This window comes from Dasypus novemcinctus, chromosome 14, assembly GCF_030445035.2.
Source record: "Dasypus novemcinctus isolate mDasNov1 chromosome 14, mDasNov1.1.hap2, whole genome shotgun sequence".
Classification (NCBI taxonomy): domain Eukaryota; kingdom Metazoa; phylum Chordata; class Mammalia; order Cingulata; family Dasypodidae; genus Dasypus; species Dasypus novemcinctus.
The window spans coordinates 75,914,443-75,931,870 of NC_080686.1; the positions used below are offsets into that span (position 1 = coordinate 75,914,443).

General features: G+C 37.6%; 1 protein-coding gene across 2 annotated transcripts in view; it reads right to left on the bottom strand.

The window, feature by feature from the left end:
- Positions 1-17,428, bottom strand: part of CSMD3 (CUB and Sushi multiple domains 3) — a 1,328,729-nt gene that overhangs the window by 99,004 nt on the left and 1,212,297 nt on the right. For both annotated transcript variants that reach the window (XM_058275930.2, XM_058275932.2), the window contains 2 exons: positions 6,021-6,101; positions 4,525-4,638 (listed from right to left, as the gene is read on the bottom strand). In XM_058275930.2, coding sequence (XP_058131913.1) covers positions 4,525-4,638; positions 6,021-6,101 — 195 coding nt within the window. The remainder of the gene's footprint in view (positions 1-4,524; positions 4,639-6,020; positions 6,102-17,428) is intronic.

The following is a 17,428-nucleotide window of genomic DNA, read 5'->3' on the forward strand; positions in this document are numbered from 1 at the left end:
CCTTTTTCTCACCAACGCCACTCTTCTTGACCTCTCCCCCACCTCCCCCCTCAACGTCAACTCCTCCTTCAACGCCTCCGCTCTCAATGTCACAGGTCCCTGGCTTTTCCCCACCAACTCCGCCCCCATGCCCAGTTCCCACCCCTTCATGCGGCCCCTCGTCCAGCCCTGCCACGCCTACACCCTGCCGGCCCGCCTTCCCACTTTCCCTTGGACCCCCTGCCTCTACCCCACACCTCGCATTGGTGGCCTCTTCCACGGAGCCCCCTGCAACATCTCCGACCCCCACAACCTTACCCCCTGCTATGCAAACCCCTTCCAAGTTTCCCCCCTGGTCCCCCGCACGTTTAGCGTCATGTCCCTGTGCAACCCCCACACCTGCTTCGATCTCCGCGCCCTTACCTGCCACCCCAATTGCCTTGTCTCCCACGCCAACGTCTCGGTTATCACCCATACTGTCTCCTCGCCTACAACCCCTCCCCCCAACGTCACCTTCACCTCCACCCCGTTCGTTTGACACCCTTACTATTTCCTTTTATGCCCCCCTCCTTCCGAATCCACCCTCACCAACTGCAGCCTCGCAAACCACTGGAACTCTTCCTTCCCTTCCGCCTTTCTGGTGATGCAGCCCCGCGTTGTGTGGCTCCCCGTTGACTCCCCCGACTGGGTTGCCCCCCAGCTGGTAGATCTCCCCCTTTCTCGCCACCCCCGAGATTTTGGCATCACAGCCGCCATTACTGCTGCCGTCCTCGCATCCCTCGCAGCCGCCACCACCGCGGCGGCGGCCCTTGCCGTCTCTTCTGGCGCCGCCTCCGCCGTCATCAACGCATCCACAGCAGCAGCCCTTGCCCTCGGCGACCAAAGCAACATCAACTACCTTCACCACCAAGCCTTATTCAACCTACAGCAGCAAATCGACCTGCTCGCCGCTGACGTTGCCGCCCTCTACGACATAGCCACCACCACCTGTGATGCCCGTTGGCCCCTCTCTAGCTTCTGCTTAACCCCCCACCCCGTCAGCTCGTCGGTGACCGCCCGCCTTGCACTACGCCAATGGATGTTTTCCTCTTACAACACCTCCTTCCTCAACTACACCCACTCCCTCCAGCAACACATCCTCACCCTCGAATCCATCAAGCCCCCAACCCTCTCAGCTTCCCTCCTTAGAGACATGCTCCAAAAATTCCTCTCCCTTTTCCAACCCTCCAGCCTCCTCCTCTACGCCTTCCTTTTCCTCCTTCTCCTCCTCCTCCTAGGCCTCGCCTGCTGTATCCGCAAGTCCGTTCGCCAGCACCGAGAGCGGCAAAGGCTCTTGGCCACAGCTGTCCTAGTCCTCTCCCAAAGCCATCCCCTTCCCGAGGAGGCCCGGCACGCCCAGGTGTGGCTCACGGAGGTGGCAGGAGGCGGCCATCGATAGGGCCCATCGTGGTCGCCTCGAGCTGCGGGTATGGGTTCTCTGCCCTCCGCATGGGGAATCGGGCGTTTCAGCCGCCCTCCCCTCTGCTCACGCCCCCCTCGTGCCCCCACGCCCCCTGCCGGTAGCCCCTCCTCGTTCCTTTCTCTCCTATTTCCCCTCCTCTCACCCCCCTCATCTTTCCTCCCTACAAAATGTCAATCCCACAAAACCTGTGCGTTCTTATTTTTGAAAGAGGGAGCAATTGTCCCCTGCTCCCACCCTGCCTTTCGCTTCCTTATACTTTGCCCGCCTGTTCCTCGTAACCTCCCTGTATTATGGCCCTTCTCAGCAGCAGTTTGTGCTGCTGCCTCCCTCTGCCCCTCCTCCCAGCCACTGTTATCTTCCTCCTCCCAGCCGATCGCTGTTCTCCCCGCCTCATTTCAACCGCCCTCATCCCGTATCCGCCCCGGCACAACCTCTGAAACAACCCCCTCTGCCATCAATGGCTTACGTCATAAACCGCAGGTCCGCCCTTGCCTCTGCAGCCAATCCTCAGCTGCCCCGCGGACATGCCCCTCCCACAAACTCCCCGCCTCCATGACACTATAAAACCCCATGTACTTCCCGAATAAAATCAGACCTGCGCATAGACCTCGTCTCCGTGGCTTTTCCTCCATCGAACCGCGCGTCCCCACCAAGCCTTGAGCCGCCCGCTGCCACCCCGGTCAGGCCGTGGCGTAGGCCCGATCCCCGGCAGCGACTCACCTGCAGTGACCCGCCTGCAGTGCCGCAGCGGAGGCCAACATCCTAGGTAGATGTATACTAATTCTGAGGGATCATTTATTAATTTTTAGCTAGTATATGAGGCATTATTATAAGACAAAAATTGATCTTTTTTTTTTTTTTTTATTCTCTATAGCAGGCAGAATAAAAAGAGATGCAATTACCAAGCTTTCGGAAACTCTGATTTTGGAAATAAAAGTTATTGAAAGTTTGTAGAATGAAGGATTGTGAAATATCTAGGTTACCTGATTGTTTGGTATATTTTAATTCAATAAACACTATTTAATTGTGATTCAGGAATGAAAACAAAGAATCTTTCCCTCTAAGACCTGACAGCGTAGTTTATATATTGGGGTCAAGAAAGCCCTGTTATATACCAGTTAGTACATTCTGCTGGGGAAGTCACAGACATGCACAATGGGCATCTCCCAGGCCCTTGCCTACTGCCTCCCTTTCTTTGCCTGCAGATGTTTCAACATGTTTCCATTCTGCAGCCTGGTGGAAACATTAGGTATAATGGAACAGCACCTTGAACTTCAAACCAGGAATAAGAAGCCCCAGTTGCTTATCAGGGCAAGAAATCTGCACAAATGTTGCTTAATAAATGCTTCTTGCTCCCTGGCAGAGTAACCTCCCCCTAGGTTGTATAAATACACTTCCCTTGGGCAGCACAGGCATCTCTCTTCTCCAACACGAAACAGAGCATCTGTAGCCACCATCTACCAACCCTTACCTGTGCAGTTGGCCTTCCCTGGGACTGGCCATGATGGACCTCATCCCCTGTTCTTTCGGACCCTTTGTGCTGTGTAAGCAATAGAGCCCTCCTCATTTGTGGAGAAGCTCTATTGTCCCTGAACCTGTATTCCCATGATGCACCATTCAGCAACAAGATTCACACATATCTCCTGCCTCCACCCAAGTTATTTTCCCATGTTTAATCTTGTAAAAGGCTATTAGCCTACATTCTCCATTCACATATCTAAGTATCTGTATATGAACCCTAAATGACTGAAAAAAATTTCCTTGCTTCATTGAATGAGGATGTTCAATGGATGACATCTAAATATCAGCAATATGACTGAGTTCAGAATACACAACCAACTTCAAGATGTTCTAAAATCAATGACTAAGATGAAGGGAAATTTGCACCTTAGCACTAGTTTATACCTCCAGCCCTGCTTTTCCATTTATGACTGTAAAAGCCTCTTGTAAAAATCCTTCCATCTTCTTATAAGGTTTCCAATTTAGGAATAAAATCACATGTTAATTCTTATTTATAGCATGTTTGGAATCATAAACAGAATTTTTGTTTTAGGGTCATTAAAACAGTTAAGATATTGCACAGATTTCCATATTCTGAAGAGACTCCTTAATGAAAGAAACAATCCAAGAAAATCTGTAACAGGACAATCAAACTAAATTTTAATTTTGCCATTATTGAGTTAAGCATAAAACAAGCATAAACAATGTTTATGAAGAATTACTATGGATAAGGCACCATTCTGGGCCCTAGGAGTTAAGAAATGGAAAATAATTGATTCCTGAATATCACAACTCTAGCACATCATTCTAGATACATCATGGTCTTGCCCTAACACAGTGAATTCCAATTCCTTGCTGCCCATGCTTCACTGTATTTTGCTTCTGTATCTTTGTATATACATCTGCAACATACACAACACTTTCTCTAGCCCTGTTCTACATGAATAAGTCCTACTTATCATTTTTAACTCATGACTCAAACACAAAGCTCTCCATCCAGATTTCCAGTGCCACAAACAGTTAGAAATTACATTACTCCATTGCTTCCTGCTATCTCCTACACACTGTACTGCTCCCATTTGTGTAACTGCCATATCCCTTCTTCCAAGTTATCTTAAAGAAGGGAACATTTATTATTTTTATTGATGTCTATTTGTTTTCATTTTTGTTTTATGCACAGATCTTCATACTTAACATGTGCTGAATAAAGTTGGATGGATCCAGTGGTTAGAACAGAAACTGTTTCCAAGTAAAAGCAATCAAAACTGGAGTCTTTATTTAAAGTAAGTTCCCTTCTTTTCCACCCCCTTTCCCACCTATCAGCAGAAAAAAAAATGGCTTAAATAGGTTGAATTGATTTTAGGCTGAACTAGAAAAATTAAATCACAGATGAATCAAAGATGTTTAAAGATGAATAAGGAAAATAATGAAATGAAAGTATTACACATGAGTTGTATTATAACTCTTAATGTTACTTCCAGTTAAACATTTAATATGAAATAGATTGTCCCCAATTTTGCCACTGTAGGTTAAGCATAAAACTAATATTTAAAAATAAATAATTATAAATAAATAATTGGTACCTTGACAAACTGGAGGTGCTCCATCCATCTGGAGTCGTTCTCCTAATCTGCAGGTCAGAATTGCATTACCAACCAAAGTAAATCCTGGGAGACACTGATACCTAATAATATCACCTATTAGAGAAAAAAAAAATAGAGCTTCACACAAGCAACAAGGAAATGGAAAAAAATAAACAGGCATTGCAATTGTAGCAGCAGAATGTGTTTTCTTTTAAACATTTTCAATTAGTATAAAAAATTCTGTTAGTTATAAGAAGGATTATATTCAAAATACTAAACAGTCAATACTTCATAGTCACTGACTGATTAAAACTGAAGCAAGAGTTACCAGTTGGCCTATATGGGTGCATTTTGGCTGGATATTAGCAACAGTCAAAAGGAAATAACTTGGTTGGTGCATTTATGATATTCATTAAAAATATATCAGATATTTAGAAAGAGCCGTGATTATTTTTTTTAATATTAAGATTCGATTTTTGGGATTACTGATATTTTCTTTACAGTTCTCGGTCAAAAACAATATACAAATAAAAATCACTATAGCTATTATGGGGAGAGCAAGAGGTCTTTTTTTCTTATATTATTTTTCACACTGAGACATTTTCTGGATTGAATTTCCATCCCAGTTTTAAAAGGACTTTATTTATTAAATTGAGCATAGTCTACCAGCCATTTCTCAGGATATGGAAATGAAACATGTCTTCTAATCACCCTATACAGCATTAATTCTAATGAGTCAGGATTAGATTGGAACACAAAAGGAATAGTAATTAGAACTACAGTGTCAGAAAGCAGCAAAATAGTAATTTGGGAATTGCTACCCAAATAACTAAATGGTTCAAATTTCCACACTGTTTTCTGATTGTTTTCAATTGTACATTCTGGAAATATATAATTCTATTTTTTTTCTTAATATTCCCTTTTCCTCCTTTTTCCTCCTTTTACTGCTGTCTATTTGAAGAATTCTAAACAATCTCCATCATCCAGGAGAAGAGAGCATAAAGTCAGGCACTTGTTATTACTTTTTTTATCTTTTTAAAAATTTTTATTGAAGTATATCATTCATACATGAACACACATAAACAATAAGTGTATAGTAAAGATTGCAAACTTACAAAATAAACATACATAAGAGGCCAAGCTATGCTGTGTTGATAATGGAGGTGTATGGAAAAAGTGTGCCAAATGTATGCTATGGACCATGATTGGTGGTGATAGTCTGATGATGTTATCTCATAATCTGTAACAAATGTTCCACCAGAGTGTGGAGTTGTATGGGAAATCTACACATCTGTATGATTGTTTTGCAAGTTCACCATATCTGTAACAAAAATACCTTTAAAAAAATATATAGTATGGGTTAGGGGAAAAATACACCAAATGCAGGATAAGGAATATAGTTGGTAGTAAGATGTTATTACTTATTTTGTATCTCTTTTTAAATCTATTTGTTGAAAGTATACTTTTTTTAAAAAGTTATTTAAAACAGACTTTACCTATTTCAAACTCATCATCTTCTGTCAAAATTTCAGCATTTGGTACAGGTGGTGGAGGTTGGCAGACTCTTAGCTGATAGGCTAAAAAAATAGACAATGTGCTTAGCCATTTTCAGACGAGCTATTTGTACACACATTCATGAAAAAAAGAAAATTATGCAGAGTTTATTACTGATAAAAATAAAAAGCAATGGTAGAATGTATCCATTTTCAATTATTTCTTTACTTTTACAAATGCTCCAACATTGAGGGAAAAATGGCACATTCTCAATTGGCAAGCTATTTTATCCCATAGTAATAAAGCTTAACTTTTTACTCCTGGCCTTTACCCTCATTTTAATCCTTCATATTATGTGCTTCATTACACCTTGTTATTTTGCTTCATGGAGTGGCCACAATCTGGAATTATGTATTTAGATTTGTTTTGTTTTTTTTGCTCAATGCCTATCTCCCCCAGGGTTCATCATAGAATCCCCTGCACCCAGTAAAGTGCCTGGCATTCAGTAATAATAAAAACATGTACTAGATGCTCACTCTATTTTGGACAATACTGTATGTAAATACTTAGGTTATCTCAATTATTCCTCAAAAAGTTCCATTATTTAATTATTTCTATAATTATCCCATTTTATAAGAGAAAACTGTTATGGAGAGTTAAAGAATTTGTCCTAAATTACACATCTAGAAAACGGCAGAGCTAGGGTTTAAACCTTAGTAGTCTGGCTCTCATCAAGGCTTCAGTTGTATATTTACTGAGATATCTGTTTACTGAGTGTCATGTTTCTAGTTATTTACATCACTGAGCAGGTTATCCCAATGGATTAGATGGATTCCTATTTGGCATAATTTGAAAGCTGCCAAGAAAAGATCCTTATGAATCCAAGCATATGTTTTCCAAAATCTTTATCACATTTATGTGCTTGGTTAAAGCCTTAATTTCTCGAAAAGTCTAAAACAATGTAACATATTCATATTGATTCAAGAAACACGCTTTTCCATTATTATGACATTTAAGACAAAGTGTGTTTTATATATTTAATTTTATATTTGTACGACACTAAAACATATTTAAGGGAGTGAATGTGACTCAATCAGGAAAGCATCCACCTCCCACATGGGAGGTCCCAGATTTGGTTCCTAGTGCCTTCTGAAAAAAACAAATGACCAAAACAAATGAAAAAACCAACTCAGGGAAGTCAATGTGGCTCAGTGGTTGAGCACTGACTTCCCATAGACGAGGTCCCAGGTTCAATCCCCTGCCCCTGCTACCTAAAAAAAGAAAAGAAAAGAAAAATTTAGGAGTTAAGTTCTTTATGTAACACATTGTACAGATAAAGAAAATGAGACCTAAAAGATCCCACAACTAATGAAGGGTATAGCCAGAACTCAAGCCTAGGTCCTCTAACTTAGAAGCTCATATCTTCAACATTGTACCCATTGTGAAAGCATTATGGGAGTCCTGAAAAGCATCAACTAAACAAGTTAAGGAAGACTTCTACAAGAGAAGATGACTGGGAGGAATTTTAAAGGATGAGTAAATCTTTCCAAGTCTCAAGGGAGACCATGGGCATAAAAGCAATTCAAATGAGGAAGACACTTGAACAAAGGACCAAGTCACTGACTCATCATCATCTAAAAAGTATTTAAAAGAGGTTAATTGACTAATAAATTTCCAGGTTGCTAAGGACAGAGAGAACAGGAAGTTTTTCAAAATGTAGAGGAGTAATGACTCAAGAAAGATTTATTTCAATTTCCTGCTCTAAACTGTTGTCTATCACTTCAAGCACCTTTCTTCCTGTACTTTAATGTGTTTATAAGGGCACTTGTGGAGCAGAGATGATGATTGATATGTAAAATACTTCTCTATACAGAAGGGTTACTACTAAAGAGAGAAGACTTGCTGAGAAAGAAGCCCAGGGCAGGAAAAAAAAAAAAAAAGCCAATATAGTTTTTTGAGAAAAAGTTTTTTTTTGAAAGTAACATCAGGTGTTTTTCTGAGCAGAAATCTCTGTGTATCTGAACATAACATAGAGCCGAAATCAAGTCAGAAGTTAAAGAAATGTAAAGATGCCTATATGTATATCATGTTACTTTTGTTTGCCTGGAAAATTATCTTTGATCGTTCTGGTAATCATAAAATATTTTCATTATTTTAATGAAGAAGCACATTTTATCAGTGAGGAATCCATGATGATTGTCATCTGTGGGCTATGCTGACAATGACACAGATCATTTGGGGTCAGAGCTTAAAAGACCAGAGGCTATACATTATTATTAATAAGGAATCTGATGTTCATAGAAGTTATTTTCCCAAGATTGCATGGGTGCTGTGAGCTAGTCTGTCTTATTCTGTGCTCTTTACGAGCACCAGAAGTTTTGTAAACTGTGTCTAGCAGCTAAGGGATCATCATCTTAGGGTAATGAAGGCCACGGAGAATCATAGAACAAAATTTCTATGATCTCCTTGTAAATAATATCCTTGTAAATAATTCTTCTGGCTTCAATGTAAACTTTTTGTCTCAATTTCTAATTTTATATCATCAGCTAAGCAACTCTTCTGAGCTCTTCACAACCTCCCTCTCCTACCTCTTACTGTTATTTTCTAATCATGAAACCCTTTTCTGTGGCACACATAATCATGGCCCATTTCACCATTTATCATTATTCATTTATTTGCTTAGTTGTTCATTATTTGTCCCCCTCTCTAGACTTCACATTACATGAGGGTAGAGAATGTTTATCTAGCTTTTTAAAATTGAGTAATTATTTCCTCTCAATGTGCTTATATTTCAACAAATATTTTCTAAAGAACTGACTGAATATGTGCTCCCTGAGGATGGAAAGACTCTCTAAACTAATAGTCTTCCCTAGGATGACTTTCAACCCTAAAATAGCAGAGGGAAATGAAATGGAAGTATTCATGGGCCAAAGAGTGCTACAAGATGGACTTTAAACAGGACCTGCCTGAAATGCTTTTCCGGTTTAAATTATGTAATTATCATTGCAAAGTAAAGGAGAAGAAGATAGTGAAAAGAAAACTTTTTCATCTATTTCTCCTTTGACCCTTCAAATGATAATGATAATAGGTTAAATCATTAACAGCTTGTAATAAATCTGTTTTTAAGCTTCATCAATTCCTATCAGTTTTTTTCTTTAACATAAGTCTAGGATTTGTCCAGTGTCTCTCCATTCTTGCTGCCACTGTCTCAGTCTAAATCCTTGTCATTTTATACCTGTTTTATTAAATCAGCCTCCAGGGTGATCCCCCACCTTGTATGTCTCCCTGGTATAACCCTTCCTACATACTGGTGAAGTAGAAGGGAACCAATACAATATAATATATGGAATCCACTTCTCATTGAATTTTGCAAGATACTTGACATGAGTTATTTCATTTAATCACCAAAATACTATATCATGATAGGTGAAAATATATCCATGTTGCCAAAAAGGAAACTAAAATTCAGAATGGCTGAAATATTTTTCCAGTTCACAGGGCCAAAATCTGCAGCAAGTTCTGGTTGAAAACTAAGTCACATTTTCGCCCACATTTACAGACAAACTTGCCTAGATTGCAGCATCATTTTGGGGCTGCCATTTTCCTATTATCAACTTGCAGTGCTTTTCATTCCCTGCACATTCAATTTGTTCTCCTAGATGATGCAAGTGCATTATCTGAATTCTCTCTAATCCTTCCTATGAGATGTCTGTTATATCCCAATCAACCTTTCTTAGTTCCTTCTATTTGCCATGTTAATTTCTAACCCCACATTTTCATTTCATGCAACCTTACTAGCTTTTAAATTGCCACTATAACACAGCATTGAGTGCTTTACTGTTTTGAATTGTTTCATCCTTATTCTCTTATGTGTTCTGATTCCATGTATAACTTTTTTGGGGGATATTTTTCATATATTTGTATTTCCTATAGTGCCTACCATAGTTCAATTTGTTACTTACTTATTAAATAAACAATTATTGAGAGTCTATTAAGTGCCAAACTCCATGAGAGATTCAGGGAAGATGATGGTGAACAAAACAGATTCAATCGCGCATATATTTGGAACTAATAGCCTGGCAAGGAAGATATTAATCAAATAATTTCATTAACAAGTAGAACTTTACTAGGTGAGCAAGGCATGCATGTAGTGTGTGTGTTTGTGTTTATATGTTTGTGAGTGTGTGTATGGTGGGGAGAGGGATGATATAAAGATACACAGGCAAAGAAATCAGCAGTAGAAGCAAAACGTTCAGTGAAGAGGAAGGCAAGTGTGGCTGGCATAAGGGAGCCCTGGAGAAAGTGAGGAGGAATGAGAAAGAGAGGCAGCAGGGGGCTAAATGAAAGAAAAGTTTATGGTTTGTGTTCAGGATTCCTTTTTTATTTTATTTTATTATTTCTCTCCCCTTTCCCCCCCTCCATTGTCTCCTCTCTGTGTCCATTTGCTGTGTGTCCTGTGTCCATTTGCATTCTTGTCAGTAGCATCGAGAATCTGTGTCTCTTTTTATTGCATCATCTTGCTGCGCAGGCTCTCCATGTGTACAGCGCCACTACTGGGCAGGCTGTGCGTTTTTTGCACAGGGCTCCTCTCCTTGCAGGGTGAAATCCTTGTGCATGGGGGCTCCCCTACGTGCAGGACACCCCTGTGTGGCACAGCACTCCTTGCACCCATCAGCACTGCGTGTGGGCCACCATACCACAGGGGTCATGAGGCCTTGGGTTTGAACCCTGGACCTCTTATATAATAGGTGGATTCTGTCAGTTGAGCCAAATCCATTTCCCTGTTCAGGATTTCTTTTATTTTAATTTGGTAATAATGAGCATCTTTCAAGAGTTCTACATCCAGGAAATAACTGGTCACATTTATGCTTTAAAAAAGTCACTCTGGACACAGAAGAAAAAATATATATATAAGATTGGGAGGGGACACGAGTTGACATCCAGAGACTAGTAAAGAGTTTATTACAGCAGGTGTTAAAAAGTTTTTGGTGATTTGAAGCTGTATATATCTCCCCAAAACATGTTCTTAAATCTAATTCATTCCTGTGGGTGTGAACTCATTGTGAATCTTTTGATGAGGTCACTTCAGGTAAGGTGTGTGACCCAACCCAATTAGGATAGGTCTTAATCCTATTACTGGAGTTCTTTGTAAGTGTAATGAAGTCAAACAGGAGAGAGAAAAAAGCCCACAGGAAATAAGAAGCTGAAATCATTGCAACTGGAAGAGAAGGGAGAGACCAGGAGATGCCACCATGTGCCTTGCCATCTAAAGAAGCCTGGGATTGCTCATACCTATTCCCAGAACTCCTTCGAGAAGAAAGCACCACCTTGATGATGCCTTGATTTGGACTTTATATTATTCTCAGAATGGTAAGCTAATAAATTTCCATTTTTTAAGCCTAGCCATTTCATGGAATTTGTTTAAGCAACCTAGGAAACTAAACCACGATTACTGATTGATTTTCAAGAACTCACGAATAGCCCCAAATTAAAGTAAAAGTCTTGATTATAATTTCCAAGGGTCTCTGACTTTGTCTAATTAACTTCAGGACCACCTTTTAACCAGTTAATATTTGTAGCTACAAAAAAATAATGATACTTTTTTTCCTCCACTTAAAACTCAGATGCCACTGATTTGTCACTTATTATATTTCCCACCTCAGAATAAAGAGTTATCTTATAATCTCCTTTTCTAACCTCTTGATTTTTATGGGAGTTGGAGAGAATTGGTGGCCTAGAAAAGTTCAATGAGGTAGCCAAAGGCACATATGCAGTTAATGGCAAAACTGAAACAATTATGTCACCTAATTATATCATCTCTATTTTAAATAATTTGCATAGTTTTCATGGATTGTTCTTTTTAGACACAATTTCATAGTTATGACCATTAACAGAAAAGCTCCATATCATAGATACTTACAACTTTTTCCCATAATTTATTTATTTATTTTTAATTACCTTTTTAAAGTTTATAGATCACACAAAATGTTACATTAAAAAAACATAAGAGGTTCCCATATACCCCACTTCCCACCCCCACCCCATCTTATTTTTAAATTATATTTTTTGTAGATACATAGATCACAAAAAATGTTACATTAAAAAATACAAGAGGTTCCCATATAGCCCCCACCCCCGCCAACCCACTCCTCCCACATCAGCATCCTCTTTCATCATTGTGGCACATTCATTGCATTTGGTGAATACATTTTGGAGTACTGTGTACCACATGGATAACAGTGTAAACTATGATATTTACAACTTTAAAATATACATTTGATCTACATTAGTGTTCTTTTTAGAATAATCATTTTATTTGTTATGCCATTTGTTTTTAAATATCAAATTACACAAGGAGTTCATGTTCCTCAGTTCAATATCCCTTGAGGATGGCTATTGTTCGAACAGTGTCAGGTTTTTGATCAAATGCGTGTAGAAGCCCAGTTCCTGCTCCAGCAAACTTGCTCCTTAAAAGAGCTTTAGTATATATTTGATTCTGGCAATAATTTTTTGTTATTTTTGATTTCTTATCCAACCCAATTCCAGAAAAAAATATTTCATTTATCTTTTTCAATTCAGCTGACCTATTAAAAGTTTCTTTAAAAAACATAAAACAGAACACTGGCAAATTGCCTTTCCTTTTGTAAACCAAAAAAGCAAAAGCATACAAACTTTAAGCCAAGTAAGGACACAATATTCTTTATAGGAGGAAAAAAAATAATGTTCTTTCTTTCTCCTACGAATTCTAAGCTCTATGTAAATACTGTTGTACTTTCGTAGTGACCCAAATTAGTTTTAATATGATAATTTCATGATGTAGGGAAAATTGGGGGTAAGAAAAGCATTGATAATTACATGTTCAGTTATTTAATGTAGTCTTGGCAATATGGTTTAAACAGCTCCACTTGAAAACAGAGTTAAGAGCATTTAAACAAAATAAAATGCTTCTAGAGTTTCAATGAAGAGGGAAAAATAAACACTTTTCCATTTTGAAGAAAATCTAGTGAGTTGATGTAAACAATAAAAGTGTTTTGCAGGAATGCTTAAATTACTTACAAATATCACTTTTGCTTCATTTATATTTATGGTCAGCCTGTTCCTTGGCTTGTATAAGGGATAATCTTAGAAAGTAAATGAAAATGCTTATCCCTCGATTTAAAGATGTGACAGAGAAGTTCTCTATCATGAGGAATGGATCAACAAGAAGTCACTCTTTCTATTTCCCTAGATATGTAACAACCAAAATTCAGTAAATGGAGCTATTGGAAAATCTCCTGAATTATCTTGGCAAAATTCCAATATCTGTGGCATGAATTGACTGCCCCATGTGAAAATCGCTAATTGAAAGTATTCTGTGTTAGCAATGGGCCCAAAGAAATTGAAAATTAATGTGCAAAGGGTCTCCATTCTAGGGTCTCCATTATCTGGCATATTGGTAGATAACAGAGCATATTATTGGTGATAGTTAACTCTTTGTCAGTCTCTATTTTATTCTCCCTGTTTACCATTAGTTTGTTTTGCTCTGTTTTGCTTTAGGCTATGAAGGAACATTCCATAGTTATCTTTAACTATCATTTTAAACTACTTTATATACTGAAAGAAGAAAAAACAAAACAAAACAAAATACAGCCCCTGTCTGCTGTCAGCATGAAGCTGACCTGGTGGTTACTACTATGCTGTGGTCTCCTGTTGAATATAAGCAAACATAAGAACAAGGTTACTCGTCGACCCTGTTGGAACAAAATGAAAACAACATCCCTTCATAATCATGTCTGAGCACAGGAAAAAGCAGAACAGTACCCCAACAAAATGACCAAGAATTTCCCATCTCAGCTAACATGAGTGAATATTGCTTCTCTAGCAATTATAGTTCTTTCCACCATCTAGAAAAATATTATTAAGATATCCACTCATAGAATTGCTCCAATTTTCTTACAGCATCAATTCCTGAGGAAAACCTTGCTTCCTTGGACTCTAAAATCATTTAACACCAGCATTCAAGTCCTATCAGAAGCCTTTACTAAAGCTCTCTTCCTAAGTTGTCTCACTGGTTACAATGAACGAATAAACCTAATTTAGTTTAACAAAAGGAATATTCCCAGTGGTCTTTGGATGGAGGGAATTGACAGTGTAAGAAACAAAATGTCATAACTTGACGATGTGTGCACATATAGCAAACTGACAAAATCCAGTAAGCAATTTTGACATGACTTTTATAATTCAATTTTTAGTCATTGAAGAAATCTTAAAGGACATTATATTTTCCTCAGAATAATTTCTCTCTATAAAAAAATTCTACCACTGCATTAAGCATATTAAGGGAAAAAAAGACATAGGGGAAAACATTGCCCATATCCCCTCTGGGCAATGAAACAATTTATAAATGCAATGCTCTATCTATAGTAAATAAGAAAAGAGGTTAGGTCTTTAGGTTATGTAAGGCAAAGGGGTCATATGGTTAAAAGCAATAAAGACAAGTTTACTATAAATAGGTGTCCTATCTGTAGCAGTCTCTTTTAGGATAAGACTCTAGAGTTAAATATACTTGCATTTATTGTAAAGGTGACATAACCTTAAAAGATGGCCTAAAAGACATTACAGGCCTTTTAAATACATTTCTTAAAAATAACCTGAAAATGAATACATAATCCTACATCAGAAGACCCACTAATGATAGAAAATAATGGATAATATAAATTATTAAATCGTATGCTTACCAAGAAAATTTTCTGAATATCACTTGAGCTTCCCTAGTACTCTGGCACTAGTTAAAAAGGTACCTAAATAATGGATTTAAATATCTTAAAATGATACTTTCTGTTTTAAATTCACAACATATATTATTATACTATAATGTCCTGGGTACTTTGGTGGCATAAATCAGACCCCAATAAAACTTACCATGTCTTGTTGCAGTGACCACAGAATATTTGGGAAACTATAAACTAAAGAACACACTTGAATTGTGATAAACCTGTCAATGCAATGTTACTAGCTTGGAGTTCCTGAGGAAGAGGAATACTACAAAGTTTGATGTTCAAAGTTGTAATTATGAGGGGCATTTTCTAGAAAACTAAAATGACCAATCATCTTGCTGAAAATTAAAATCATTGTTGATGAATTTTAAAGAAAAATTAAGGTTATATACAATACATATAATCTAAATATAAAACAATACCAGTTTACTACATTGCCAGGCACTTAGTCAGATTCCAATAAATTTTACCTATTATTATTATTGCTGTTGTTATTTTCATTATTTAAGAAGAGGAATTCTTGGAATTAAGCAGACCTATTTTGAATTCCAACCAGTATTCCTATTTATTAGTTCTCTGGCTTTGTTTACCTAATTTTTCATTTGGTTCTTTCATTATTAGAATGGGGATAATACTTTGTGGAGTTATGAAAATGAGCATAATACATTGAAAGCACCTATCACAGTAACCCAGCATATTAAGTCTTCATAAATGGTAGCTATTGCTATTATAGTGATTATATAAAGTCACTGTCTACCAAAACATGCAGTTAAAACAGGTTTTGTGAAACTTACATTTAGGGGTCACTGACTGGGAGTGGACATTGCTATTATGTATTATAGGCCAACCCTGTCTTGACTCAATAGCAGATCAAAAAACTTGGCTCTTACTTGAGGGGACTGTAATTATGGCTACACAGAGGGATACAAAAACATTTCCTCAGGGGAAAAAAAAAAGAGATGTGATATCTGCAATAAAGTTCCTCAACATTTATGCTGTCCTATTTTTTCATTGCACAGAACTTTCACTTTGCAAAGCTTTTTATGAATGCTATTTTTTGATCATGAAAGCCTTTATGAAGGTGATGTTTTATAAAAGACAAATGGTTGACTGAAGAGATCTCCTAAAGGAAGAAGGTTATGGGGGAAAAAAAGCAAGTTTTAAAAAATATATATTAATAAATAAACCTAGATGATTAATGTGACCTAAAGAAAATACTTGAGAAGATTGAATTTTCAAATTTATAAAACAAATACCCAAAGTCCTGAGAAAATCACTTATAACTTACAGAACAAAGCATAACAGGAGTTATTAAGTCAATGAGTGAATTTAAATGGAAGTAAGAAAATAAAAAATAAGTCTTCTTTATTGTTCCATTTTTAAAAAGAGCCAATGGTTCCTTTAGTCCTAGCTTATAATATTTTGATTTTTATCCTCACTGGTTGAAGAAGTCCTTGACTCTGCTCAAATTAGAGCTTAAAAATGATGCAGGAGAAGGGAGGGAATCCAGAACTTCCAGACCCTCAGAGGCTACATTAGGAGACTTGGTTTGACAAAACCAAAAAGAAGTCACTGGGATGCTTTAAGAACAGTGATAATGAGAGAGAAAAAAATATATTTTGTAAACAAAGCGGAGGAAAAGAAGAGGTAGCTAGTATTTTTGAAGCTCTTCATGTTCGACCTACTTTCTGAAAAAGAAAGAAAAGAGAAAGAGGAAGGAAGGGAGGAAGGGAGGAAGTTCTCAAACATTACTCATTTAATGATTTCAGATGAAATGAAGATCCCTCCATTCTTGCGGGCAGCCATACTTAAAAACATAATCAATTAAAAATTACATATAAACATTGTTAGCGTGTTTTAAAAAGTTGCCACTGCTATAGTTCTAATCAACTCTAACAACTCTGTCTTTTAAGAAAGAGTTGCCTTTACCAATAAAGGCTAAAATATAATCAGTAATAAATTAATAAAAAGGAATAAAAGGAAAAGATGTGATCTTTGTTCTCAAAATATCATTCATTACTATTAAACTCATAAGGCTTATAAAACAATATGCCACACTGTAATTAAGTTCTCAAGAGTTTAGTAAGAGTAAGGCAGTTTCCTAGGAAATGGTAGTGATCACTGTAAGTGCAGATTAACATGAAATAGAAGACATGGGATTTAAGATAAGAAAACTTAAAGAACTGAAGATAAGTAAATAACTAGGAATAGCTATGGTATAGATGAAGGTATGATTTAAGAATGGAAATTAGGGGAGACAGTGGGAAAACCAGTCTGACTGGAGTCACAGTGAGAACTGGAAGTGTGATTCAGTGAACCTGACTAAAGAGTACCTTTAAATGTAGGCATCATGCATTCTTGATAAGGTGAGTCCGGATGAAAGCAAAGCTTTATGAATATTATCTTACACAGGCTAATAGATTTTAAAGTATTATTCGATTTTTAATATGAACCCAAATTTCAGGATTATTTTAAAGTTTTGGTAAAATTACTAGGGATGTTAATTCAAATATTAGACTTCACTATACTCTGTCAATTGTGCCTTATTAACAAATTTAAAGAATAAACATAAAAATAAATGCCCTGTTAAAAAAAAATCTGAAACATGAGATGAGTTGTCATAAGGGAATTTGCATCTACTCCATGTAAGGCAC